Raw genomic sequence first — 25268 nt, 5'->3', positions numbered from 1 at the left:
AGATGGAACAAGTATTTCCTCCAACATTTTTTGACATTATGGTTCATTTGGCAATTCATTTACCTCGTGAAGTCATGTTAGTTGGACCTGTTTCTTCACGATGGATGTATCCTTTTGAACGATATTTGGGCAGACTAAAAAAATATGTTCGTAATAAAGCAAGGCCTGAAGGATCTATTGCATAAGGGTATATTGTAAATGAGGCATTGACTTTCAGTTCCTTATATATGAGTCAAATTGAGACAAGATTTAGTAGGCCAGAATGAAACCAAGATGTTCAACCAGTAACATGCAATTTAAGTGTTTTCTCACAACAAACAAGAGTATTTGACAATCCACATAATCTGAAATTGCCTTTGACTTTGCATAAGAAAGCACATTGGTATATTCTCAACAATTGTAAGGAAGTTGACCAATATAGAAAGTAAGTTTTTACATTATATAATTTTATTGTTTATACTTCATTATACAATTGTAAAATAATTATTTTTTTCTACAGTGATGTAACGACCCAACCCTTTGGCCTCTTGGGCGGCCCTTGCAGTGGTCCACTGGCGGCCCTTATGTCGTCGGCCCATTTGGCGACCTCTCATGTCGTCGACCGACGACCCTTTGGCCGTGACGTTACTCACTAGGACTTTCCACCCCTGACAATGGATTTTTGTCTCCCCCAGGATTCGAACTCTAAACCTCCAGGCTTAAGTATTAGTATTTATGAATCCTAGTAACCAAGTCAGTTGGTCCATTGTCAGGGGTGGAAAGTCCTAGTGAGTAACGACACGGCCAAAGGGCCGTCAGTGGACCGCTGCAAGGGCCGCCCAAGAGGCCAAAGGGTTTGGTCGTTATAATAAAAAGGTGCATTTTTATTGTAACGACCCGGCCCTTTGGGCTCTTGGGCGGCCCAACTAGCGGCCCCTTATGTCGTCGGCTCATTTGACGACCTCTCATGTCGTCGACCGACAACCATCGATCGTGTCGTTACTCACTAGGACTTTCCACCCCTGGCTAGTGGATTTTTGCCTCCCCCAAGATTCGGACTCTAAACCTCCAGGCTTAAGTACTAGAGTTTATGAATCTTGGTAGCCAAGTGAGCGCTGGGGTGGAAAGTCCTAGTGAGTAACGGCACGACCAAAGGGTCGTCGGTCGACGACATTAGAGGTCGCCAAATGGACCGACGACATAAGGGGCTGCCAGTTGGGTCACCGCAAGAGCCGTCCAAGAAGCCAAAGGGTCAGGTCATTACAATAAAAAAGCGCCTTTTTATTGTAACGACCCGGCCCTTTGGCCTCTTGGGCGGCCCTTGCGGCTGCCCACTGGCGGCCCTTATGTCGTCGGCCCATTTGGCGACCTCTAATGTCGTCGACCGACGACCCTTTGGCCGTGTCGTTACTCACTAGGACTTTCCACCCTTGGCCAGTGGATTTTTGCCTTCCCCAGGATTCGAACTCTAGACCTCTAGGCTTAAGTACTAGAGTTTATGAATCCTGATAGCCAAGTGAGAGCCGCAACCAGGGGTGGAAAGTCCTAGTAAGTAACAGCACGGCCAAAGGGTCGTCGGTCGACGACATTAGAGATTGCCAAATGGGCCGACAACATAAGGGCCGCCAGTGGGCAGCCGCAAGGGTCGGGTTGTTACAAGTGAACATCTACAACTTTTGTCACATAAAGTTCATTCAAATCAACTTCTTCAATACCATGAGCGAGATTTGCCACAATGGTTTAGGGATAGAATGATAAAGTTAAAGAATTTAATAAATTCAGAAATCACAAACGAGATATATTATTTAGCAATGGGACCTGATCTTGAAGTTCAATTGTATGATGCATGCATTGTAAATGGTATTCGATATCATACAAGATCTCGTGATGCTCGCAGAACTACTCAGAACAGCGGGGTTAGCGTACCATCATCTGATGACGGGGACAATTTAGATTTTTTTGGAGTGTTGAAGGATGTTGTTCAACTATTTTACTCTTTCAGATATAAAGTACAATTATTTTGGTGCGAATAGTTACAATGTAATCCGAAAAAAAAATCAATAATTGAAGAGTTTGGTCTATTATCTATTGACACTTCTAAAACATGGTACGTTGATGACCCATTCATTTTGGCCAACCAAGCAAACCAAGTTTATTATTTAAATGATATAAAGTGTGGATGCTATTGGATGGTAGTGTAGAAGGTTCAACACCGAGAAATATATGAAGTAACTGAAGTTGATGAAGTATCAGAAGAAATTGAATCCGGAAATAATTTCAATATTGACACTAACCAAGATAATTCTTCTAATGAACCAACTTTAGTAGTTGGTGAAGAATTAGAGATATCCCAACTTTGTAGATTAGATGTTTAGCATCAACATATAAATATGTCAAATGCACAAGTGGAGCTTGCTAGGGATGCTTAAAGTTTTCTTAACGATGAAGATGAAGATACTGAAATTAGATGAAGATACTGAAATTGATAATAACATAGATGATCAATTATCTCTTTCAGATGATAGTGGTTATTAATTTTTATGAACATGGTATATATGTTTTTTTTTTTAATTCATTACTTGTAGATGTCTATATATGTTGATGCATATTTGTTAATCTATATATGATGAATATGCGACAACCATGCCGCCTAAGAGGATTGAGCATTTACCAGTTTTGGAGACACCTATAGATGATAGTTCTTCCAGTGGTTAGTTGTTTTATATTTAATTTACAAAAATTTTATTTAAATATTTCATCTGTTAATTGTTAACACTATTACATTTACAAGTCGGCCGATACGTAGGGAGACACGTGGCACACATTCTGATCGGCTACGACGCTAAATAAGTGATCGGGGTAGATTGCCTGTTACTTTCCGTCAGAGCGATGGACATCCCATTGACCCTAATACAGCTTCATTTATGACCGAATTAGGCCTCTCAATAAAGAAGTTTGCTCCCTTACAAGCTAAGAGCTGGAAGCACATCCCCGCTGAGAATTAAAGGATGATATACGATCGAATATCAGTAAGTATAAGTAATTCAACATATTTATAACCACTCCTTTATTACTAACCATGTGCAAAATAAATTTATTTTTTTCATGCTGCTTTTGATATAAGTTTTCAGGAGGGTTCATCGTCGATCATGAAGGAGACCGACCGATTGATAAGTGCACGATATAGAGACAATAGATCTAAAATGCATAGCCATTATAAGAAGCTATCGCACCTTCCTCCTGCTGAGCGCCGACAGCATATTCCGATTGAGTTCTGTGAGGCTCAAGATGATTGGGACTACATGTGTACTCTATTTGAATCTGAGGCATTTTAGGTAACTCATTCTATAACAAACGTCTTATTTATATAAAAATTTAACTATTTGTTCTATAATTATTGTTTTGTTTATACAAAATTTTGTGTTGTAGAAACGATCTGCAATAAATGTCAAAAATCGAGGAAAACTCTCATATAACCATCGCGGAGGTTCTAAATCATTCATTCAGTATAATTATGATGGTGTAAGTATTAATTTTATAATTATCTTATACTGTTTGTTGATTAAAATATTAACGCATTATTTTTTTAGATCGATCAGTCACAAAGAAAAGATCGGATTACTGTCTTTAATGAAACTCAATATAGCTCAAAGAAAGGGTGGATTGGGGACACGGCAAAAACTGCATATGTATATTATGATCTTATTTAGTGAATTTGTTCTTAACCGTGCATAATTATTTTTTACACTATTTTTAACATATTTACTTTTTCTAGGATGATATGGTGAGACTACGTGATGAGTGTATTCTATCACAAAATCCAGAAGATGGCATCGATGTAGTCCAAATTACAGATACAGTTTGTGATCAGGTCCGTGAGAATATTATTTAATAACTGCCGATACATTTAGCTGAATATCTCTATGAATTAAAAATATTTTTTTTCCAGGTGAGTTAATTGATTAAGGTAATCTGTGACTGCAGTTGAATAGGCACTAATATGCAGTCTGGTAAAGCATTGCATGTGGCCACATGAAACACATTTTAAAATAATGCATAGAACTTCTAAATCTGTCTTACCGTCATTATACATTTTTGTTGTTAAATGCTTTCTCTTAACATTTAGATTCATGTTCACAAGGACAAATCTACAAACTTGGAGTACACAGCTTGCCACATTCTTGTTTTGTTTGATTATCTTGTTTGCTTGCTATACATATCCTGTCATGTTGTTAGATTTGATCTTTTGCCTTCTTTACAATCAGTGATGGATTACTTGTTATTTTAGTGTCGTATCATTTTTGTAGTGCACAATAAGATTTGGACTCACTAATAACTAATACCTCTTGTGGCACATGAAACTTTTGCATTATGATTTTTTTTTCTCTACATTATTTTTCTCAGTCTAGTAAGCTTATGACATATTTGTCATCAATATTGACTCTCCCATCATTATACTTTTTCATATTTGATTGTTAGCTATCTTGACGCATTCATTTTTCTAATGAACAATGTCAACTTATGTGCTTCCTCAAAAAGAAAAATGTAAATTGCATTAATATTTCTTGAGCATATGTTGCCTATCTGCTTAGGCTAATTAATTTGAAGAAAATTTTTTCTCCTTACAATATTTGATATAAATTTACCAAAGCCTTGATTCATGACATGAGTGCAGCAGTGCTAATCATGTCTCTGATTCATCTACACGGGCAATCATTGTTTATCATGAATAAAGGTGATTTTCCTATTTTCGTCATGATGTTCACATTCATGCTTGTCCAAAAGCTACTACAATTTGTTTTAGTTCAAACTATTAATGGTTAAAACTAAGTGACTTATATCAAGAACTGCGGATTTGCTAGTAGGTGAAGATGGAGAAGAATAATTGAACCACCACCTCTTTTTCCTATTTCATTGCTTGGTCGACTTGTAAAATTAACTAGCACATGAATTGGAGCATTTCGTCCAAGCTACATGTACTTCTAATTAACGAGACCATCTAATGTTTCCACATTGGTAAATGACTAACATGAGAGTCTGCACTCAGCTTATCCCAGGCAAACCAGTATCTAATTTAAACCAGAAATATCAGTATGCCTGCGTATGGATGATATAATTTTGATTGATAAATATTTGTTGATATGCTTCTTTGCTTCTACAATAGAACCATCAGGTTATCTGATAGTTGATGCAAATGGTGGTCTAAATCAACAATGTTCATCGGTACATCATTCATCTATATGCGATGTTATTTAACATCTAATTAAGGCTTCTTGAGTTTTAAATTAACATCACCTTATGGTTACTTTCTATGTGCTATTGTTGCTAGATATGCAAGAAAATTGATTAGTGCAAATGTAGAAAGTATACCTACATTTCATAAATATCTGATTTGGTTGTTATTTATTGTTGAGTTTAACTCTTATCCACATGCTCAATATATCATCATACTTACTTGTACATTAGTTTTTCTAATAATTGGAGTACACATAACTATGTGTTTTGATGAAATCAAACTTAAAAAGATGCACTAAATCAACATCTTGAGTCTTTTTCATCACCCTAACATCTCACTTGTATTTAATGTGCACTAAAACATATACAAGTCACCTAATAGTCTTCGTGAGATGTAGATTTTGATTTTTTTTTTTTACCCTAAATTAGAGATCATGCATATCTATCTAGGTATTTTGAGAGTTATGATTATCCACCTATGATGTCACTTGCTCTAATACCACTTGTTAGGGTCGAAATATTCACGAACATTAACAAGCTGAACACATATGTGTTCAAGCTTGTTTATTTAGCTTAACGAGTTATTCAAGCTTATTTATTTAATTAATCTTATGTATATTGAACGAACATAAACAAGTTCTTATTAAATCAAACATCAAATTTATTTATGAACTCTTAGTTCATTTACAGTCCTACTGATACAAGTATATAATAATCGACTAATGATGACTTACTTTAATTGATTTAATCATTATATGAATTTTAAAACTACAACTGAACTGAATAAATAAAATAAAAATAAAAACTAAATTTCTGAATTAATCGAATCCAACTTTCAAATTCAATCAATTAATTCGATTTAACTAATCTTTTCTCACCCTACTATGGTAGTCAACCAACTATTTTATTTTTCCAATAATTTCAATTAGAATTTCACTAGAACCTAGTGAATTTTTCTTGGATCAAATATGGATAATTCTGGGCCTGTTGATGGATCATAGGCCCAGATTGCCCGAGACTAACACGAATTACATAGATCATGTCCAACTCTGGTTCTCGTCGCCAAACTACACGACCTATAGAACCACCCGAACATTAACGTCGCAACAAACATAGCACCGTTGTGGAAGTTATATAACTACCATTCGAGCTCGAATAAAATGAGCCCCATGGCTCTCCTATGAACAAAAAGAAAAAACAAGTATGGAAATTTGAAGGCAACATAAAGAAAGATAACGATGCGTGACACATTATAATGTGATTGATGTTGTGCACCTTCCATCTTCCTTCCAAGGTGGCGGATTCTTTGTATTACAGCTTCAATGCTTGTCCCCAAAATGATTGAGTTGAGTTGAGTTGCGAAGAAACTTACTTATTTAACCAACTTGGGAGAAAAAATATTTTTGATTTTGTCTTTATCAACAATAGTCATGCGATATTGTTAGGTGGATTAGCAATTTGATAACTTATTCCTTAGTGAGACGGTCAAACCATTCAGCCTAGTGATACCTAATGTGCTAGTATTAGTGCAATAGAGTTAGTCTAATGTGTTATTTCAATAAATAAAATTGTTATTTTTAAAGTTTAAAATAGTTATTCTATAAAAACATGCATTCTAAAATTGTTTTTGCAATTAAAAAACAAGAATATTTATTGATCATGTCTGAAAGTCGATGAGATGAATGCTGGGGATGTGGGTCATGTGGCGTTCCCACTGACCTCTTATAGATTTCGTTCCGACCTGTAATACAACTGACGTCAGTGCCGAAACAGGAGAGGGGTCCTCGGCGATAGTCCTCCGACACCCAAATTAGTCTCCGACGAAGAAGAAGAAGCAGTAAGCGGAGCAATAAAAAGAATGTAGTGCAACAGTAAAATATGGCATACCTCCGGCGATGGTTAGACCCCATTTTATATAGAGCTCCTGTAGCGCGTGTGCACGCTTCCCAAGGCAGACACGTGTCTCCAAGTTTTCCCTGAAAAAACTCATCGGTAAAGTGTCCCTGACACAGTACCTTAACATGTCAGGCATATCTCTGAAGTGACAGTGAAAGCTTCCGCCGTACGATCCTCTGTCTGACCATGCCGCCTGTTAGCGGCACTAGCTCCGAAAAAGATGTCAAAAAATAGTCTGTTGTGTCTGTTTCCTAGCCGTGCGGAATAGTCGCTCGGTTGAAATTTCGTCATCCGCGTGTTATTTGTTGCTGGGCCGAGCGGGATAACCGCTCGGGCGAAACTCCACTGTCCGCATATTCTATTGTTGGGGTGAGTGGGATAATCACTCGGGCGGAATTTCACTGTCCGCATGTTCTGTTGCTGGGCCGAGCGGCATAGTCGCTTGACCAGAATTTCACCGTCCGCATGCTCTATTGCTGGGCCGAGCGGGATAGTCGCTCAGTTGGTTGATGTCAAATATGCTGCTAGGTCGAGCGGAAGAGTCACTCAGTCCGATTTCTGCATACTGCTCCCTTTGTCATCCTCTTATTTGAGCGTCGGGTGTTCGGCTCATGGCCGAGTCATATGTGCTATCAGATCGGGCCTTTCTCTTCCCGATCAAGTCATGCTCCTCTGATCGATAAATAACTTATAAGTATTGACCATTTTAACTTTGACCTCTACACTAATACCAAGGCAAGACCTTATCATCATCACAACATTTATTATACACAAATCTATGAATTCTATAGTGAAACACAAAATATCATATCTTTACACTATGAATAATATTAAATTAAAATTAATTTTTGTTTCCTTTTTTAGAACGGCAAATGGATTGGATGACTGCGAATTAAATGAGAAGGCATTAATTACTTGAAGCAATGGCCATGTGAGTTGCTTCTAGCCACCTTCGCAATGATTACAAGACCAGTCGTAGAACAGCATCGGATAACAGTCAACGCAAAGTCGAACTGATTATACTCAAACAAATGATAATAATAAAAATAATAAAGAGAAAAAAATAGAAATTAAATATCCTTATTTCATTTATTCATTAGGAACCTTATCTAAAGATAAACACATCTCAAATAAATAATAATATTTTATTAAACAATTTCACCCCATTAGACCACCGTTTAGCTAACAGCATCCATAGTAATATGGAATATTTATTTATGACATCCATTCATATCATCAATTAAATATTTTATTTTTGAAATATTCTAAATTTTATAATTAAATATTTCATAAACTAAATATTTATGGGACTAATTACCTATTAATGTCACGTTGTCAAATATTTTAAATTACATTATTAAATATATTTTTAATTTTTTTTTGTTAAAAAACATAGATTTTAAATCTCTACTGTGATTTTAAATCTCTTCCATAATGTCCTCTTCCAATAGAGAATATTTAAGATGAAAAATAATTAGAAAAATATCCCTTACAAATATATTCTATGGATGTCTTAAGAGCATCATTAATATTTCTCCCAAATATTTATGTCTCCACGTCCATATCAATTTTATTCCTTAAATATACTAAATGTCACAATTAAATATTTCACAAATTAAATATTTATAGATCATTTATTAAATATTTCATTATCAAATATTCTAAATTTCACATATATATATATATATATATATATATATATATATATAATAAATAATGTAATTTTAAATCTCCTCCGTGATATTCATGAAAATATTTGAGATCTACAATATTTAGAGAAATATTCTCAACCAATACTTCGTATCGCGCAGGCTCTGAGAGAAACAAACTCGTCCTCATCCCATTTATGGGCCCACCCTCGCGTAAACAATACACGTACGGTTTCCACGTCATTTTCTTTCAAGTATTTTTCCCATCAAACGCAATTAATTAATGGTTTATTTGATTAAATAAAAGGAAGCCATCGCCACACCTTCTACCCTACTTCGTCCCCCGTTCCACGTTTCACTCCGTTGGGATCTGCTCACCTTAATAATCTTCACCTCCTTCCCAGGTCCCACGGCCCCGCACAGGCTACTGACTACCTTGATCCGTTGGTATTTCACGTTTGGTTTGGTAATCGTAGGTGCGGTGACCAGAATCTCACTCATCTCGTCCGACTGATGTCCATAAAAGGCCGCAGCCTTCGAATGGAAGGTCCTCCGATAGAGCCCTAATTCTTTCTCCATTACAGACCAAGGTTTCCGCCATGGCGGCCATCGGCAATCGAAGGCTTCCCCACCTCAATCTCACCCTCGAACTTCCGGAAACCGCCGCCCCGGCTGACTGTGGCCTCCGCTTCCCGTTTCCACCTCTGCCGGCGGGTGCCGCGGCACCGTGTTTTTCTTCATCTTCGTCTTCCTCCTCTACCCTGTCGACCGAGTTTCGGCTCTCGGACTTCGAGAAGCTTCGGGTGCTCGGACACGGAAACGGAGGCACTGTCTACAGGGTTCGCCACCGCCGTAGCGCCGCCGTGTACGCACTCAAGGTTGTTCACGCCGATCCGTCCCTCCGGCGTCAGGCGTACCGCGAGATCGACATCCTGCGCCGCGCCACGGACTCTGACCATGTAGTATGCATACACTCCGTTGTACACACTCCAACCGGCGACGTAGCGCTCCTTCTGGAGCACATGGACGGCGGATCGCTCGACGCCCTGCTCCGCCGAAGGGGGAGCCGCCCCTTTCCGGAGTCTGCGCTCGCCTCCATCGCCCGCCAGGCCCTCCTCGGCCTCGCCGAACTCCACTCCCGCCAGATCGTGCACCGCGACATCAAGCCCGCCAATCTCCTCGTCAACTCCGCCGGCGTGATCAAGATCGCCGACTTCGGTGTGGGCAAGGTGCTGCGGCGGTCGCTCGACCCCTGCGACTCCTACGTGGGCACCTGCGCCTACATGAGCCCGGAGCGGTTCGATCCGGCGTCGCACGGTGGGGACTACGACCCATACGCGGCCGACGTGTGGAGCCTTGGGCTGGCGGTGCTGGAACTGCACCGCGGTCACTTCCCGCTGCTTCCGGAGGGGGCGCAGCCCGATTGGGCGGCGCTGATGGTGGCGATCTGCTTGGGGGAGACGATCGGAGCGGTAGCAGAGGGTGCGGCGTCGTGCGAGTTCCGGGGATTCATCGAGTGCTGCTTGCAGAAGGAAAGCGGGAAGCGGTGGTCGGTGGCGGAGCTGCTAGGGCACCCGTTCGTCGCCCGCGCGGACCGCGCCGAGTCGGAGCAGGCGCTTCGTGAACTGGTGCGGGAGAACTCGGCCGAATCGTAACTCGCCGCGCCTGCAGTTCCGAGTTCCGACTCGGCGGTTGTCGTTACTCGTGTACATACATGGAAGTCGGCAGCACTTGGATTGGGCCAACCGTCAACGTCCACGTGACCCCAATTCTTTTTTCATTTTTGGTGCCTTTAATTATTTAAAGGGCTCTGTGAATTTTCCTTTATAAGTTTTTCAGTACAAATAATATTGTTGAGTTCAGTGGAGATTTTTATCGAAGGTTGTTCGATATGCCAAGTTATAGAAGCAAAGGTATCTATTACAACGTTGATAAATTAATCTTTTTTTATAAATTATTGCTATATTATTAATTTATCATCTCTTAAATCGATTCAGTGGTAAGTTAATGAATGTGTCTAAAATACATCATTTTATAATTAAGATAAAAAAAATATTATCTTAAAGTAGATAATAAATAAATGGAGGTTGGGAACGACTGAAGAATACATTATTTTATATAAATAAACAAACAAATGAACGTTGGAAAGATGGAAGAAAATTGTAACGGCAGGCAGGTTGCCTGATGCACTTGCTCAAGCAACAGTTAAAAACGTGAGGGATTCAGTTATCTGCACGTGGAAGGTTACCCTGCACGTTCCGGGAATTTGCACGTAAGCAAAACAAAAAGAAAGTATGGATGATCCGTCAGGCAACAATAACAGGACTTTAAAGCCGTCACATGTTAGCACACAGACTACACTTTTTACCAGGTCTTCGGTCAATTGTTAAAGGAGGTAAAAAAAAAAACATGTCTCATCTTTTTCTGAGTGCAGTAGCGTTACTATAAAATATCCTTCTAATTTAACTGTCTATTTTATGATGAAATCAATAATACTAAAGAACAATGATATGTATAAGAAGTCTTTTTGGATGGATTTATTAGTTAACACATGAAATATTGTCATCAATGAGATCTGGAGTTCGAATCTCGATAAAATCAAAATAAATATCTCCCTTATGTGCTAGTCACTATTCCAAAAATTAATAACCGCCCGTGAGTTACCTCCTCCGTGTTGACCTTGAGATGAATTGACGAGAGCGCTGGGGGCGAATATATTCACCTTTTGCCACCAATGATATGTATAAGAAAAAATTACATATAAATTAATGATCCATCATTTCATTTTTCATGGACACCTATATGTCTATCTTAAATTTTTTCTTGAAAATTTTTTCTTGAATATATCATTTTTCAATATTAAATGAACTTATATCATCTCTCTCTAATAAAAAGATTTTTAAATTATATAAATAACAATTTAGAAACATTTTTTAAAAGAAAATTAAAAAAACTCATTAAATATTTATTTAAAATAGCATCCCATAGATATTTATTTAAATTAGAGGAACTGTTAAATTTTTTATTCCTCAGACTTTGTCAAGATTTAGCCCTGGCGTTTGATGTTATTTTGAAGAATAGTTTTCTAGTCCACCGAGCCAACTTTGAATATTTATAGCGCGATGATTATCTTTTATAAGCAAAGAAAATGAGCATATTGGCATAGACGGCACGCTCAGTTAAACTCTAATTGGCAACTTAATGAGATATCAGTTATTTTTATCCTAGTTACTAAGATTTAACAGAGAAATATGAGAATAGTTTATGAGCTAAAAATAATAATTCCAAACCTCGTTTGCATCAAATATTATTTTGTTATTTCACTTTCAACATCATCTAGCAGAAAAAGAAAAAAAAACACACACACAAGAAGTTCCTTATGTGTTCAAATTAATTCTTCTAATTTGGACTGCAGATATTATATTACATAACGCAGCCAGCTGCCATGAGTTTTTAAATAAATTGGAGATTAAGTTTTCATTGTCAAGTCAAGTGTGCCTAGGCTGAATAATTAGAACAACAGATGACTTTCTACGTTTAAGTTAATAATTTAGACAAAGTTGGGCATGCTATAATTTGGAATTCCAAGTCTAAGAAAGACAATGTTCGAGTAGGTGTTTGGGCTCTGAAGCACAAGAAACAAAGAAAAACTATTAAGCAAAAAGGATAGATCAATGCATAAAATTGCTACCAATGCGAGATCCCATGAAAGAATCGAGTTATATTGTGTTTATCGTACGTAATCTTACCTTCCCTTACATTTTGCAAGAGACTATTCTCTCCACTCAAACCCATGTAAAATTGCTGCCCAGGCTCACCTTCAGAATCTCTATTAAGTAAATACAATTTTTTAAGACGTTAATAAGATTAGTATGCAAAGAAACATAATGTTCAACTTTCATATTCCTAAATATCATCCATTCAACTATAATAATGTTAGAACATACGAATCAGTGTTACCGTTCCATCTTGACATCTTTCCAGCAGTAGCATCATTCTATTGTGATTTTCCTTGATCTCAAATCTCTGTTCATGTTGTCCAAATACCCCTGTCGACGTATATTAGTCACCCAAGAGTTTATTAGTATCATATTGATCAACAAGGCAGACTGACTCCAGAGCATAAAACAGAGATCCAAGGCATACATTTGAACCACCAAAGCGGTAGGATGAACCGCTAGTACAAGGCAATGCCAACTTATTTTACATGCATGTCAATATGTAGATACTGGTTCACAAGCATGTGGTTATTGCCGTTAACTAGTATGAGCATCATTCAATTGATAGAAGGCTTCAATGGAACACAATACTGTCTTACCTGGAGTATTCCAACTGCAGCAAACTTGTCTACGATTGTTTTGGATTCCACTGGATGTAGATCCAAAGGCTCCAAAAGGGCTTCAACACACTGCAAACAATCAATTATTGGGAAAGAAATTATCCTCGCGACAACATTACTAAAAGTTAACGTATGATCTTCACCTTTGACGTATAACTTTCATCCCAGTAAGTGTAGGTAAGGCCATCGAGTCTCCCTGTTTTGCATAGCTCCTTCATGAAAAGCCTAATTTGCACAGCCTTTTCCATGGAACAACTGAATGGTCAAAGATATGTTCAAAACTTGAAAATAGAAGTTATCGGCTAGGGTACCTCCACACTTGTTTGGCCCATCAAGCTAAAAGGGAAACCAACAACCAAACCCGCAAGAGAAAATTGAGACACCTGCAAAGGAGAATTAGATTCATTATAAGTTCTGATTTAAAACATGTAGACTTCAAGAAAAGCATGACATTGATAATTATATCTTTTTTGTGAATCATCAAACTGCTCAATGCAGACAATGAAACCTAGTAATCTAACTTTATACTGCCACTAAATAATGGAGAAAGGAATCAGTCAACATACTAATGTTTGGAAATCTTTGGCCATCAAATCAATGTTTGACTGCTTCCTCACTAAGACACTGCATAAGATATTAAGCACGTAGATTCCTCAGAAAGGTAACACAAATCACAAAACTAAATAACATCTTAGCAAAATCAAAGCATGCACAAAGTACAAATACAAAACTGACAAGAAGAGAGATGAAATTCAAATCCTCTTATTTGAAGAAAGCTACCATATTGGGTGAATACATTGAAAAAAAAAACATAGTAGAATAAAATTTATCTCCTTTAAAATGAATTTTCCAGAAAGGATACTAAATCCTTCCCTTCAAAAGCCCTTAATCTAAAAAATTCCTTATAAAACAGGGTCCGGATGTTAAAAAAAAATTACTGAACAGAAAGAAGTTCTTAAATGGCACTGACAATGTTGTTTAAACAATTTTTAAAACACTTTATATTGACACAGAATGATAATCTATGCGTGCAAACAGAATGCAGATACAATTGTAGATGTTGTGCAGTCTAATGATATTAGTAATTCCATCAAGGGAAAGAGAATGAAGAAAAATGAGCAGTAAGATTAGGCAAGACTTAAACAAGAAAAATGAGTTGGCACTGCAACTAAAATCAAATATACAAAAACAACGGACCTTAAAGGTGACGTTGATTGATTAGTGACATCTGAAACAGCCAAACCAACATATTTTTGCCCAACATCTAATCCCAACAATCTTGCTTTCTGCTTGTTTTGTAAACAGTACAGCTTTCTGAATAACTCCACAGGTTTAACTTCCTTCATCTTTTCTAACTTCTTGATTAACAAGCAAAAACCTAGAATCTGAAATAGCAATAGACTCTCTTCAATGGTGTGGTTTTGCTTGAGTAGAGGTATTACCTGCAGGATGAACAAAATAATAGGTTATCATTAAATTTTACAAGGACTAGTAAAATTATGACTAGGAAGGACATCAAGTAGCATAATTTAAAGCATAAAAAAGAAAAGATGGAACTAATTGAACATAATGGAGGCAAAGATAAGATTAAATCAAATTTTAAATTTATTAAATTAATTTAAATCACCAATTTGAATATCCTATAGTATTGATTCAACTAAAATCAATTAATTAATTTAACAAAAAAATTAACACAATTAATTAATTTAAACATATTTTAAAATTAATTAAATTAAAATTAATTTAACTAAAATTGTTTTGATTAGTTTAAATTATTTTAAGATATAAACTAAATATAATCAATATTAAATTAAAATATATTTAACATCATATCAGAATTGTTACAGATCAATTTAATTTAATTAATTAGTTGATTAATTTTTTCACATAAGAAAAATTGTCACGACCCATGAGTCTTATCCCTCTATACCATAAGTGTAGCTCTACAGTGCCTGTTCATATATATAAAGGGGTTCCCATTTACTTGTTGTCTTTAACCATGTATCATAATGTTTTCCTGTATCTATTAGTTACTCTAATAGCCATAGTTATTAGTAATAACTTTAACATGAAAGGCCAGTAGGCATTCAACAATCAGAATATATAGGCAAGAACACAATAAGTAGCAATAGGTAAAATAAAGAATGAGGTTTTTTTTTTAAAAAAAAAAAAAAAAACCTCCCATGTGTATTACCAACATACTGCATACTCAAGCATAGCAAGATAGAATTATGGGAAGCAGGAAAAGAAATCAATTTTTTTAGTATTTATTTACATTATTTATCCCTACAATTTGTTTATTTATTCTCCATTTCATAATCAAACAACCCATTAATAATTTACTCTTTAAAAATACTATTCTAGTTATTTAATATCATTAATCTTCTGTATTTAATCATGCACAAGACGACTATTATGAAACAAGCAAGAAAACCTCCACCTTGTCGAAGATTCAGATCACTTTGGGTTCGCCTTGGGGAATTCTACACCCTGTGGATACGGACTGGTGGCGCTTTGTTGTCGCAGAGCTCTTCTCAACCCGCTGATTTTCTGCGGAACGGTCCTCACCACTATCACAGCCTATTGTTCACCTTGCTAGAATTTATGTTTGATGTTGAACTCAATGTGGCCACTGCTCGCCAATTGGGAAGCAACACGGATGGACCAGAACGCTCTTAATTTTCTGATCGTGACAAATAAACCGAGGGGGATGTCGCTGCCCGCGCCGAAGGGGAAAAGGAAGCTTCTGCTAGAGAAGAGACTGGCTAGGGGGCGAAGCTCACGAAGTGGGAGTGAAAGCGAGAGATCGGAAACGCTCGGATTAGCAACGGCAGCCTCAAATCGAGATCTTGTGCGCTTGTGCTGTCCAGGTCTACCGAGGTTGGCGAGGACTTGCTCAAGGAAACTCTTGAACGGAGAAGATAAGACGACGACTTCACGGGGAGAGGCCGGCACGTCTTGCACAAAGAAACGAAAAGAGTGGGCGGCGAACGGCGGCGTCGGTTTGGCGGACGGCGAGAAGCGAGAGTGGACGGGAAATGTGAAATAGGGTTTGGGTATTAATTTTGCATTCTTGCAAAAGGATTCAAATATTTTTTATATTTACAATTAGTTTTTTGAAATTTAAATGGTAGATCCGCCCCATTAAATTGGCCGATGAATAAATATAGAGGTAGGTTCATGTGGATAGGTAGGCGTTAGAGCTAGGGGTCAGCAATCAATTCGTTAAATCAATCAACCCGTTTATATTGATCCGAGTCAAATCGAAAAAAAAATCCGCCGAATATAGGACCGGATATATGGTCCTGATATTAAATTATCAGGTCTAGTAAGGCCGGATAATTTTTTATCCTAATAATCGAACCAACCCGATCCTCGATCACCCTCTACTTATAACAATTATTATCGATAAATTACTACATATTGTAGATAAATTACTACACATTGTAGTAGTTACTGACCCAGACCGGTGGCGGAGACTCACCTGGACAAAGAGAGAGGCCGCCAAAGCTGCGCAGGTAAACCGGCCCAAAGAGTGATTATCACAAAACGGCCCGGCCCAAAAGGATAGCCATTTAAGTGCATGATTTAAGGACGGACCACCGAGGAGTTCGCCATTCTAACGAATCCCCTATAAGTCCTGTACAGAAAACATAGAAACTAGCCAATAAAGCGCATAGAAGGAGAACTCATCAATTGATCTTAACTAGTCCAACAGGATCCACCAAACAACAAAAAATAACGGCATTTCTCTTCCCGTCCACCTCTCTCTCTTTCTGCAAGCTTTCCTCAAATCCGTACCAATCCTTTTTCCGCGTTCGCAACGTCTTCTTTTCCGTTCGGTAAAACGGATTTTGCGTCCCCAAAAAACCACCATTTTTTTTTTTTACTTTCTATCCCCTTGCATCCATTGATCGAGGCTCATCTCGCCGACCGGCCTTCAGGATGCACGTCGGCGACGGCCATTGAGCGCTGCCGCGTCCTCACCGTAGCTGATGATATGGCCGGAGGTGAGAAACATGGGTCGACAACGACTAAGAAAAAAGTAATGGCGCCTGTTTTCTTCTCCCTCCTTATTTTGATCTCCCCTCCCACCTTGCCGTATGCGAACGCAGCGGGATCCTCCGCCCAGCTGGCGCCGGTGAGGTTCTCTCCCATCGACAACTACCTTATCGACTGCGGCTCGCCTAAGATGACCCAGGGCGACGACGGCCGTTTCTTTCGCTCAGAGTCGCAATCGTCCTCCTACCTGTCGACCAAGGAAGACATCAAGATCGTCGCCGATAACTCAACCGCGGCAGCGAATTCGACGGATGTGCCCCTTCTGTATCTGACGGCGAGGGTCTTCCCCGAAGAGTCGAAATACAGCTTCTTCATCTCGAAGCCCGGCCGTCACTGGATCCGCCTCTACTTCTTCCCTTTCCCTAACGCGGGTTACAACCTCACGGCGGCGTCCTTCACCGTCAGGACCGACGACCTCGTCCTCCTTCAAGACTTCAATCCTTCGTCCGCCACCACCCCGCCGGCGTCGCCGCTCCTCAAGGAGTATCTCATCGAGATCACCGAGGACAGAGTGTCGCTCATTTTCTGCCCCAAAAAGGGCCGCATGGCATTCGTCAATGCGATCGAGGTTGTGTCGGCGCCGGACAAAATCATCGCCAACACGGCTACCAGCATCTCCCCCCAGGTCGAGTTCACCGGCCTAAGACACTACTCCCTCGAGGTCACCTACCGGATCAACGCGGGGGGCCCGGAGATCGCGCCTGAAAATGATACACTCTCGCGGACATGGCGTACCGATGAGTGGTTCTTGAAGGAGCTCAAGACGGTGCAAAATGTCTCCGTCGCCGCCCGCAAGATCAAATTCCCCGAAGACGAATCGGTGACGCCGCTGATCGCGCCGAGCGAAGTGTACGCGAGTGCGCAGGAGATGGCGAACGCGAACACCGACAAGCGGCACTTCAACATCACATGGCAGTTCGCGGTCGATCCGTCCTTCTCCTATTTGATCCGCCTCCATTTCTGCGACATCGTGAGCAAGAACCTCAATGAGCTCTACTTCAACGTGTACATCAACGGCCTCATCGGCGTCTCCAGCCTCGACCTCTCCACGGCGACCGGCGACCTCTCGGTGGCCTACTTCAAGGACTTCGTAGCGAACGCTTCCACTATCTCGAACAAAGCCATCACGATCCAGGTGGGACCGCCACCCAACTCTGGCTTGGGGACGCCCAACGCGATTCTCAACGGGATCGAGGTGATGAAGATGAGCAACTCAGCAGGAAGCCTCGACGGCCAGTTCTCCGCTGACGGGTCATATCACGGAGGATCAGGGGCGGTGAGCCTGGAGCGGCGGATCGTGTCTGGAGTCGGGTTGGTACTGGGGGCGGTGGCGATGGTGCTAGTGGTTATGATGTTCTGCCGGTGGAGGCGGCGGCCGGCGGAGTGGAGGAAGATCAACGGCATCTCGTCGTGGCTACTGCCCGTGCACATGAAGCACCGGACCTACGGGAGAAGTAGTGGAAGCAGCAAGGGGAGCTCGAGAGATCGGTTCGGATCGAACAAGTGCAAGAGCGGGTACGCGAATTTGTTCCCGTCTGGGGCGATGGGACTTGGGAGGATCTTCTCGTTGGGGGAGATGAAGGAAGCGACCAACAACTTCGACGAGAAGGCGGTGGTTGGTGTGGGTGGATTTGGAAAGGTGTACTTGGGCGAGTTCGAAGGCACCAAAGTGGCCATTAAAAGAGGGAATCCGTCGTCGGAGCAGGGGATCAACGAATTCCAAGCAGAGATTCAGATGTTGTCCAAGCTCCGGCACCGACATTTGGTCTCGCTGATTGGCTGCTGCTACGAGAACAAGGAGATGATCCTGGTGTACGAGTACATGTCGAAGGGACCGCTGCGCGACCACTTCGTGGGCGGCGACCGGACGCCGCTCTCGTGGAAGCAGCGTCTCGAGGTATGCATCGGCGCCGCCCGAGGACTGCACTACCTCCACACCGGCGCGTCGCATGGGATCATCCACCGCGACGTGAAGACCACCAACATCCTGCTGGACGAGAACCTGGTGGCGAAGATGGCCGACTTCGGGCTGTCGAAGGCGGCGCCGTCGCTGGAGCAGACGCACGTGAGCACGGCGGTGAAGGGTAGCTTCGGATACCTGGACCCGGAGTACTTCCGGCGGCAGCAGCTGACGGAGAAGTCGGACGTGTATTCCTTCGGGGTGGTGCTGTTTGAGGTTCTCTGCGGGCGGGCGGCGCTCAACCCGGCGCTGCCGCGGGATCAGGTGAACCTGGCGGAATGGGCGATGCAGTGGCATCGCCGGGGGCAGCTGGAGAAGATCGTCGACCCGCACATCGCCAGCACCATCAGCCCGGCGTCGCTGAAGAAGTACGTGGAGTCGGCGGAGAAGTGCCTGGCGGAGTGCGGGGTGGACCGGCCGTCCATGGGCGACGTGCTCTGGAGCCTGGAGTACGCCCTGCAGCTCCAGGAGGCGGGTGTGGGGCAGCAGGCCGTTGACGACACCACCGACGAAAGTGCCACCCACATCCCGCTCGACGGAGGACCCGTTCGCCTTCGCGACGACGTAGCCGCCACCTGCGACGACGGAGCCGCCACCGGCGACGATGAGTCGACTCTAATGAGCAACCCACTGTGCCAAGGGAGGTGAAAGTAATTGAGGAGGGGTCTAAGCTCATGAATATAAATTATGATGTCTATGGCGTCGATAAATAGCCTCTGTTTTCAGTTTAGAGCTTATTTTTTGTTTTGTCTAAATTCTATTTCTATTGACACAAATCATATGTGCGTGTGTTTCTTTTTTGCTACCAACATCATACTCGCAAGTCGTAAAGCAAAATCATCATATAAATTCATACAATCTTAAGTAAGATTCCTTCTAAATCTTATCTAAATAATTTTGAGTGTGTCTGAATCCATAGACTTTAAATTAAAATAGCATTGGGAGCGATGCATATCCATATGCAAAGTAACAGTAGATATTATCCAGGCATACTTTTGTAACTAGAATCTCAAGAGCTCACACATAACTGTCGATGAGAGACTTCCTCATCTCATCTACGATGGAGCTTGGCTGTGCTTCTCTTAGTTTGAAGACACTCTCAATGACGGAGAGCTCAGTTGCGGTGGTGTCAGATCCGCAGAAAGCCGTCCAGTCATTGACAGTCATTCCAGCAGCAATGACCTCACTGCCTCGGTTCACTGTTCCGGCGACCAGAGGGACTTGGAGAAGTGTTGACAGTTCATCAAGGTCTTCGATGGATGTATGAGGGTGTACCTGTATTCATATTTTGGTCACAGATCAGAAGACGAAGGATAGTGGTAAATCTAGCAAGAACAATTCTTGCTGCTCACGAACTAACCAGTCCCCCTTTATTCGAAAATGTACAGTAACTCCCCACTAGTATGTTTCCAGCAATCGTTTGCCTAAACACTTCCACGCCAAGTACATCCGCAATGAGCTCTTCAGTTTCCTGAAAGTACGAAAAGAGGTTTACCTAATTAATGGTTTCTTATAGCCCCTGAGCTTGAAATGAAGAAAATGACTTACCCGATCCAGGTCAGGATGTGTAAGAGCAACATGGTCATTGCAGGCAATGCAATTGCCTAAAGCAGATAGCCTTTCCTCTATTCTCTGGACCACCACACCATCAGGCAGACTGTTCCTCAGATGTTGTAGTTCTAAATAGCAAAACATAAGATGATTTTAGTCAACTAATTTTGCTGTTTTTTCTCTACATGAACTGTTAATAAATCACGAGTTATATGAATAACAAATCATGAAATTTTTTTTCTTCCATTGAAACAGAGCTGCTGGGTCAACTGCTCTCCAGATCTGGAATCCGTCTAACAATTGCAACATCCCTTAAACATGTGATTAATGGAGGTGAATATTGATTACTAAAGCTCCATTAAACATGCAATTCTAGGCAAAAGAATTAGCTACTCGGTTAATGCATGCTTCTTCACTGTAAATACTTACTATAAGTGTTGCACATACTCTTGTCATATTGGATGCATCATAAATCTGCGTCTTAACATAGTTAAACAACAAACAAGCTGCACAAGTCTTCAAATCAACTATATAACGCTTATGAACCAAGGATGTTAAGCAGTTAACTCGTCAAATATATTTTCGATTTAACACGTCAAATATATTTCTGACTGATAACATTCTAGTGCATCCACAAGTAGGAGCAATTCCGCATTTGTCAACTCAATGCTACCTCTTTCCATCAAATAGTAGCAAGAGCTACAGATTGACCCACAGGTTAACCCTTATAGGTCACTAGCAAACCTTGTGATCTTTCATGTCAGTGTCTCTACAGAAAATTCTTATTTAAGTTGCTAAATTGCATTCAACATGGCACAGTCACAGGATCTTTGAGAACAATCATACAGCCCCTCAAAAACCAAAGGAAATCTTACATAAACCTAACAATTATCCTGATTCACCTCATGTTATATATCTCAACAAATAGAAGTGATCAAAGAATTTCAGATCGACCAGCATATTACCTCATAGTTACACTATCAATTCAACTTAGAAGTGAATAGTAGTCTTTCAAGTTGTCTCTCCAGAGAAAAATCTGAGCTAATTTGTCAGTGCCAGCCTCAGGATCATTGAGAATAACAATGTTGCCCCCAATCACAAACTATATGCTTACATACTACTGCCTTGTATGGATGCTCATTTCCTCACATTTCGCTATAATTTCTAATGACCTCCACTTTTCTGTGTTTAATACCCATCACTCCAACAAGTTCCCAGATTTTCCATGATAGTTCATATTTAATATACATTGTCATTATCTTTGGTGGTTAAACCAAGTGGTGCAAATGAGCCGAGCTCGAGCTGACACTCGGCTTTAGCTCGAGCGAGTTTGTGAATTTGAGCTCGAGCTCTGCTCGGCCATCTAATCATGGGCTCGAGATCGGCTCAAAAAATTGAATTAAAATGACAAAAGGCACTGTGCAGGCTGCGGTTCAAACTTTGGACCACTAGAAAATCCAATGAAACCTTCTAGCCACAAACACCGCCTCAACTTATTATTTATTTTTAAAGTAATAATTATTTTAAATATTAGAATATTGAATTAGCTTGGCTCAATAAGGCTCGGTGAACCATCAAGCTAGTATAAAATGGGCTTGAGATCAACTCGAATATTAAACGAGTCAGCTCGAGCTCGGTCAACTCCTAGCTCGAGTCAAGCTTTGACCGAGCCGCTCGCGAGCGGCTCACGAGTGGCTTGACTCATTTCCACCCCTAGTTAAACCTAATGATTCACAAGTGATCATATAAGTAGCATTACAGAATCCACAAATTGATTTGTGATTTTTGCATTGATAACATAATCAAGAAGGGGCACAAAATACTAACAAAAAAGTTAGAGAACATACAGGGGTAAGTAACTGATAAAATGTGTCACAGTCATGTTAATAACAAATAGGAGCAAAACAAGAAGTATCAAAAAATGAAAGATTATCCCAAAGAAAAGAAAATAATTTGGGGGAGGAGGAAATTGCCTTGGTCTGTTGTGGTGTGAGGCAAAAGAAGCCCGTTCTTATTTCCTGCATTGAAGTGAATGAATGCTAAAATTTAGAGACATGCAAAGTTACAACAGACATGAAAAAGGTGTCCTTCTAGTGCTTACCAGCACAAAGTCGTCCAACAATTCTAGTTCCTCCTATAGAGGTCTTGACCACAGGGATAACATCAGCCAACTCAGACTCAAACACGCTGCATCGACAAACCATAAAGTTGTTCTTAAGTAAACATGAGTAGTATTCTTTTTGTGCATTTTCAGACACTAACCTGTAAAAGCTCTCTGATCCTCCAATTGCAACCAAACAGTAGGCATTTGTCAGCTTAGAGAATACCCCAACCTCACAATTGTTCTCAAACTGAATGCCTGCAGAAAAGTGAGGGTCATTTCTTTACAAAAATTTAAGCATCTCAATATTTCTCAAGCACATTGACTGCGGCATGCATTAGCCTCAGGAGGGTATAAAGTCAATCCAACTAGTACAAAGCTGAGAAAAAAGTCAAACAGCTAGCACAAGTAAAGTTCCATTTCAGACTTTAAAGTTCATTTTATGTATCATAGGACTGAACTCCAACTATAATTACAAACCATAATCCAAGAACGGAAGCATGCTGCAAACAATAATGTGCATCCTGGCTTCTTTCTAAATATCCATATTCGAGAAAAACACTTAAGAAATCTAGGAAGTCATGCCAAACTACTCCGTGTATATCAACATCAAACTACATATCTGTTTAAACAGATAACCTTAGTTAGAAAAATAGATAAATCAATAACTATATTGCAGACCAGAGGTTTGTACTTACGACTAGCCATGTCGGTTGAAGCTGTGAAATTTATACACACCTACAACAAACAGAATAAAAACAAATTATAATTGAGAAACAGATTAAGAAGAAAGGACCAATTTATCCAATCATCGACACATGAACCAAATATCAAACTTTTTTTGGTTTATGGCAACCAATTAGGCACAGCAGCTACTAAGAAGTAAAACTACACAATTGAAGCGCATCACCACCACAAAAAGAACAACTAGGAATCAAAACTGATGAATAGCCTAAAATCTGAAGAAACAAAATGAAGGAAATTAAAGAGAACCAGCGAACCTGAATCAGACAGAGATCGAGATCGAGAACGAGAGCCTCGAAAGACGAGGAGAAGCTAAGAGAAGAAGAAGAAGAAGGCCGGATAATTCGCCGCAACCGGGCAGAGTTTCGCTGACAAGCTAGGGTTCGATTTGAGTTTATTACAGGTTTATCTCTTCACAATCGCGCAATACCGGCTTTATATCGTCCCACAACCCCGTGATGCGATAGGAAATTAATCACTGGCAAATAAACAAAAGCAAATTCATCCCAGTTCTTTACCTGTGCCGTGAGTGGGACTACACTGGGCTCCACGGAAGGAGAAAGATTGGGCGACTTAAATAAACGCTTAATGAATTTCTTTTATAATAATAATTCAGTATCGACTTCGTCTCATTAATTCTAAAAATTAAATGATTTTTTAAATTTATCTATTAAATATAATTTTTTTAAAAATCTATTAAATAAATCTAAAATATAATTTATATATATTGAAATTCAATTTTTAAAATATTCATCAATTTAAATGCTGATAGCGTTATTTATTTTGTTAGCATTCCACCAATGCATATGATTATATCAAAAGATTCATATCTGTCATATACTAGTATATAATCTCCAAAATGTTATTGATCAGATTTAATATCACTGAGTAACCAGACAGAAAAGCAGGTGCATGCCATCAAACACAGAAAATCCTAGAAAAGAGGAGTCCGACAAACAATTTGGAACCAGCTCTTGAAGCAAAGAAGCTGACTAGAGAATAACTTTTGAACTCTTCAGATAGTCATGAGCTCTCCAAAATTGCGCATTATGAATATAGATCCACCAAACAAGCCGACCGCACGTAGAAGCTTCTGCAAAATATATTCAAGTAATTATGAACTTAACAATTTAAAAAAAAACAACTGTTTTGTCTGATTTGTACATCTTTTACATTTCAAATTTGTTCATAAACTACCGGCCGGATAATCTTTACCTCATCTGATAATATACGAAGATCCACTAAAAAGTTAGATGTCAAGTTGTCATAAGTGTGCAATGTTTCATCTTCCAAAGAGTCATTTAGGAGTTAATCCCTTAGAAAGATTCATAGGATACCACTCAAAAAATGATTTTTTCCCCCTGAAATTCATCCATTTGACTTGTTTCTACGCACTTATGCTTCAAACTTATACTTAACCTGTAATTCTTGTTCACAATTCATTGTACGCATACTATATATGAAAGTACATTAAAGTTTACAGGATACAATGAACCCATGAACCACAAACAAAAGATGATTTTTTTTTTATATCAAAGAGGTTAAAAAGCAAGGTAAAATTAACTATGAAACAAGGGAATACTATTCAGTTGATGGAGCGTCATATTTTAAGAAGCTGGCATTATTCAGTTATAGCTGTGAGTTAAATTTACTGAGTTATCTGAACAAACATGCATTGCACATAAAGAGCTGTATAAACATAAACTGTATCCGCTAAATTAATTGAAAGTAGGCATGGCCTAAGGCACAATG

The 25268-nt window shown here is 39.8% G+C and overlaps 4 protein-coding genes across 7 annotated transcripts; 2 read left to right on the top strand and 2 right to left on the bottom strand.

The window, feature by feature from the left end:
- Positions 1-9292: 9292 nt before the first annotated feature.
- Positions 9293-10626, top strand: LOC122051004 (mitogen-activated protein kinase kinase 9-like). Its single transcript, XM_042611898.1, has one exon. The coding sequence runs from the start codon at positions 9359-9361 to the stop codon at positions 10412-10414; it is 1056 nt and encodes a 351-aa protein (XP_042467832.1). The 5' UTR covers positions 9293-9358; the 3' UTR covers positions 10415-10626.
- Positions 10627-12142: 1516 nt separating this feature from the next.
- Positions 12143-16170, bottom strand: LOC122051006 (putative pre-16S rRNA nuclease). 4 transcript variants are annotated; one of them, XR_006131299.1, is made up of 9 exons: positions 15539-16170; positions 14296-14540; positions 13665-13722; positions 13410-13481; positions 13242-13337; positions 13078-13167; positions 12707-12808; positions 12509-12588; positions 12144-12384 (listed from the first exon to the last, which is right to left on the bottom strand). XR_006131299.1 is itself a non-coding variant. In XM_042611902.1 (8 exons), exons 2-7 carry the CDS (start codon positions 14442-14444, stop codon positions 12752-12754), a joined length of 522 nt encoding a protein of 173 aa, XP_042467836.1. In that variant the 5' UTR covers positions 14445-14540; positions 15539-16170; the 3' UTR covers positions 12143-12588; positions 12707-12751. The 4 variants fall into 4 exon arrangements, 2 of the variants coding, with proteins under 2 accessions (XP_042467836.1, XP_042467835.1); XR_006131298.1 differs by having other exon boundaries at positions 12145-12384; positions 12720-12808; positions 15539-16169; XM_042611902.1 differs by having other exon boundaries at positions 12143-12588.
- An 806-nt stretch (positions 16171-16976) lies between these two features.
- LOC122051003 (probable receptor-like protein kinase At5g61350) lies at positions 16977-19925 on the top strand. Its single transcript, XM_042611897.1, has one exon. It carries the CDS (start codon positions 17099-17101, stop codon positions 19766-19768), a length of 2670 nt encoding a protein of 889 aa, XP_042467831.1. The 5' UTR covers positions 16977-17098; the 3' UTR covers positions 19769-19925.
- A 22-nt stretch (positions 19926-19947) lies between these two features.
- On the bottom strand, positions 19948-23936 carry LOC122051005 (eukaryotic translation initiation factor 6-2). Its single transcript, XM_042611900.1, has 8 exons — positions 23774-23936; positions 23471-23510; positions 22934-23030; positions 22773-22858; positions 22645-22689; positions 20669-20799; positions 20481-20591; positions 19948-20395 (listed from the first exon to the last, which is right to left on the bottom strand). The coding sequence occupies exons 2-8, from the start codon at positions 23478-23480 to the stop codon at positions 20138-20140; spliced, it is 738 nt and encodes a 245-aa protein (XP_042467834.1). The 5' UTR covers positions 23481-23510; positions 23774-23936; the 3' UTR covers positions 19948-20137.
- Positions 23937-25268: the final 1332 nt, after the last annotated feature.

Source organism: Zingiber officinale, chromosome 3A (genome assembly GCF_018446385.1).
Source record: "Zingiber officinale cultivar Zhangliang chromosome 3A, Zo_v1.1, whole genome shotgun sequence".
NCBI lineage: Eukaryota > Viridiplantae > Streptophyta > Magnoliopsida > Zingiberales > Zingiberaceae > Zingiber > Zingiber officinale.
The sequence above is the reverse complement of the archived record's forward strand: the minus strand, read 5'-3'. Positions and strand labels throughout refer to the sequence as shown.

Bases quoted from the DNA above. Each gene is read 5' to 3' on its own strand.
- LOC122051006 (XM_042611902.1), bottom strand. From the start codon at position 14,444: ATGAAGGAAGTTAAACCTGTGGAGTTATTCAGAAAGCTGTACTGTTTA. The intron at 13,723-14,295 runs GTCCGTTGTTTT...TATCTTATGCAG, and splicing joins CAATCAACGTCACCTTTAAG to TGTCTTAGTGAGGAAGCAGT. The intron at 12,809-13,077 runs GTAAGACAGTAT...ATACGTCGACAG, and splicing joins CTGCAGTTGGAATACTCCAG to GGGTATTTGGACAACATGAA.
- LOC122051005 (XM_042611900.1), bottom strand. The intron at 20,592-20,668 runs GTAAGTCATTTT...TCGTACTTTCAG, and splicing joins CACATCCTGACCTGGATCGG to GAAACTGAAGAGCTCATTGC. The intron at 20,396-20,480 runs GTTAGTTCGTGA...ATATGAATACAG, and splicing joins TTTCGAATAAAGGGGGACTG to GTACACCCTCATACATCCAT.
- LOC122051004 (XM_042611898.1), top strand. From the start codon at position 9,359: ATGGCGGCCATCGGCAATCGAAGGCTTCCCCACCTCAATCTCACCCTC.
- LOC122051003 (XM_042611897.1), top strand. From the start codon at position 17,099: ATGGCCGGAGGTGAGAAACATGGGTCGACAACGACTAAGAAAAAAGTA.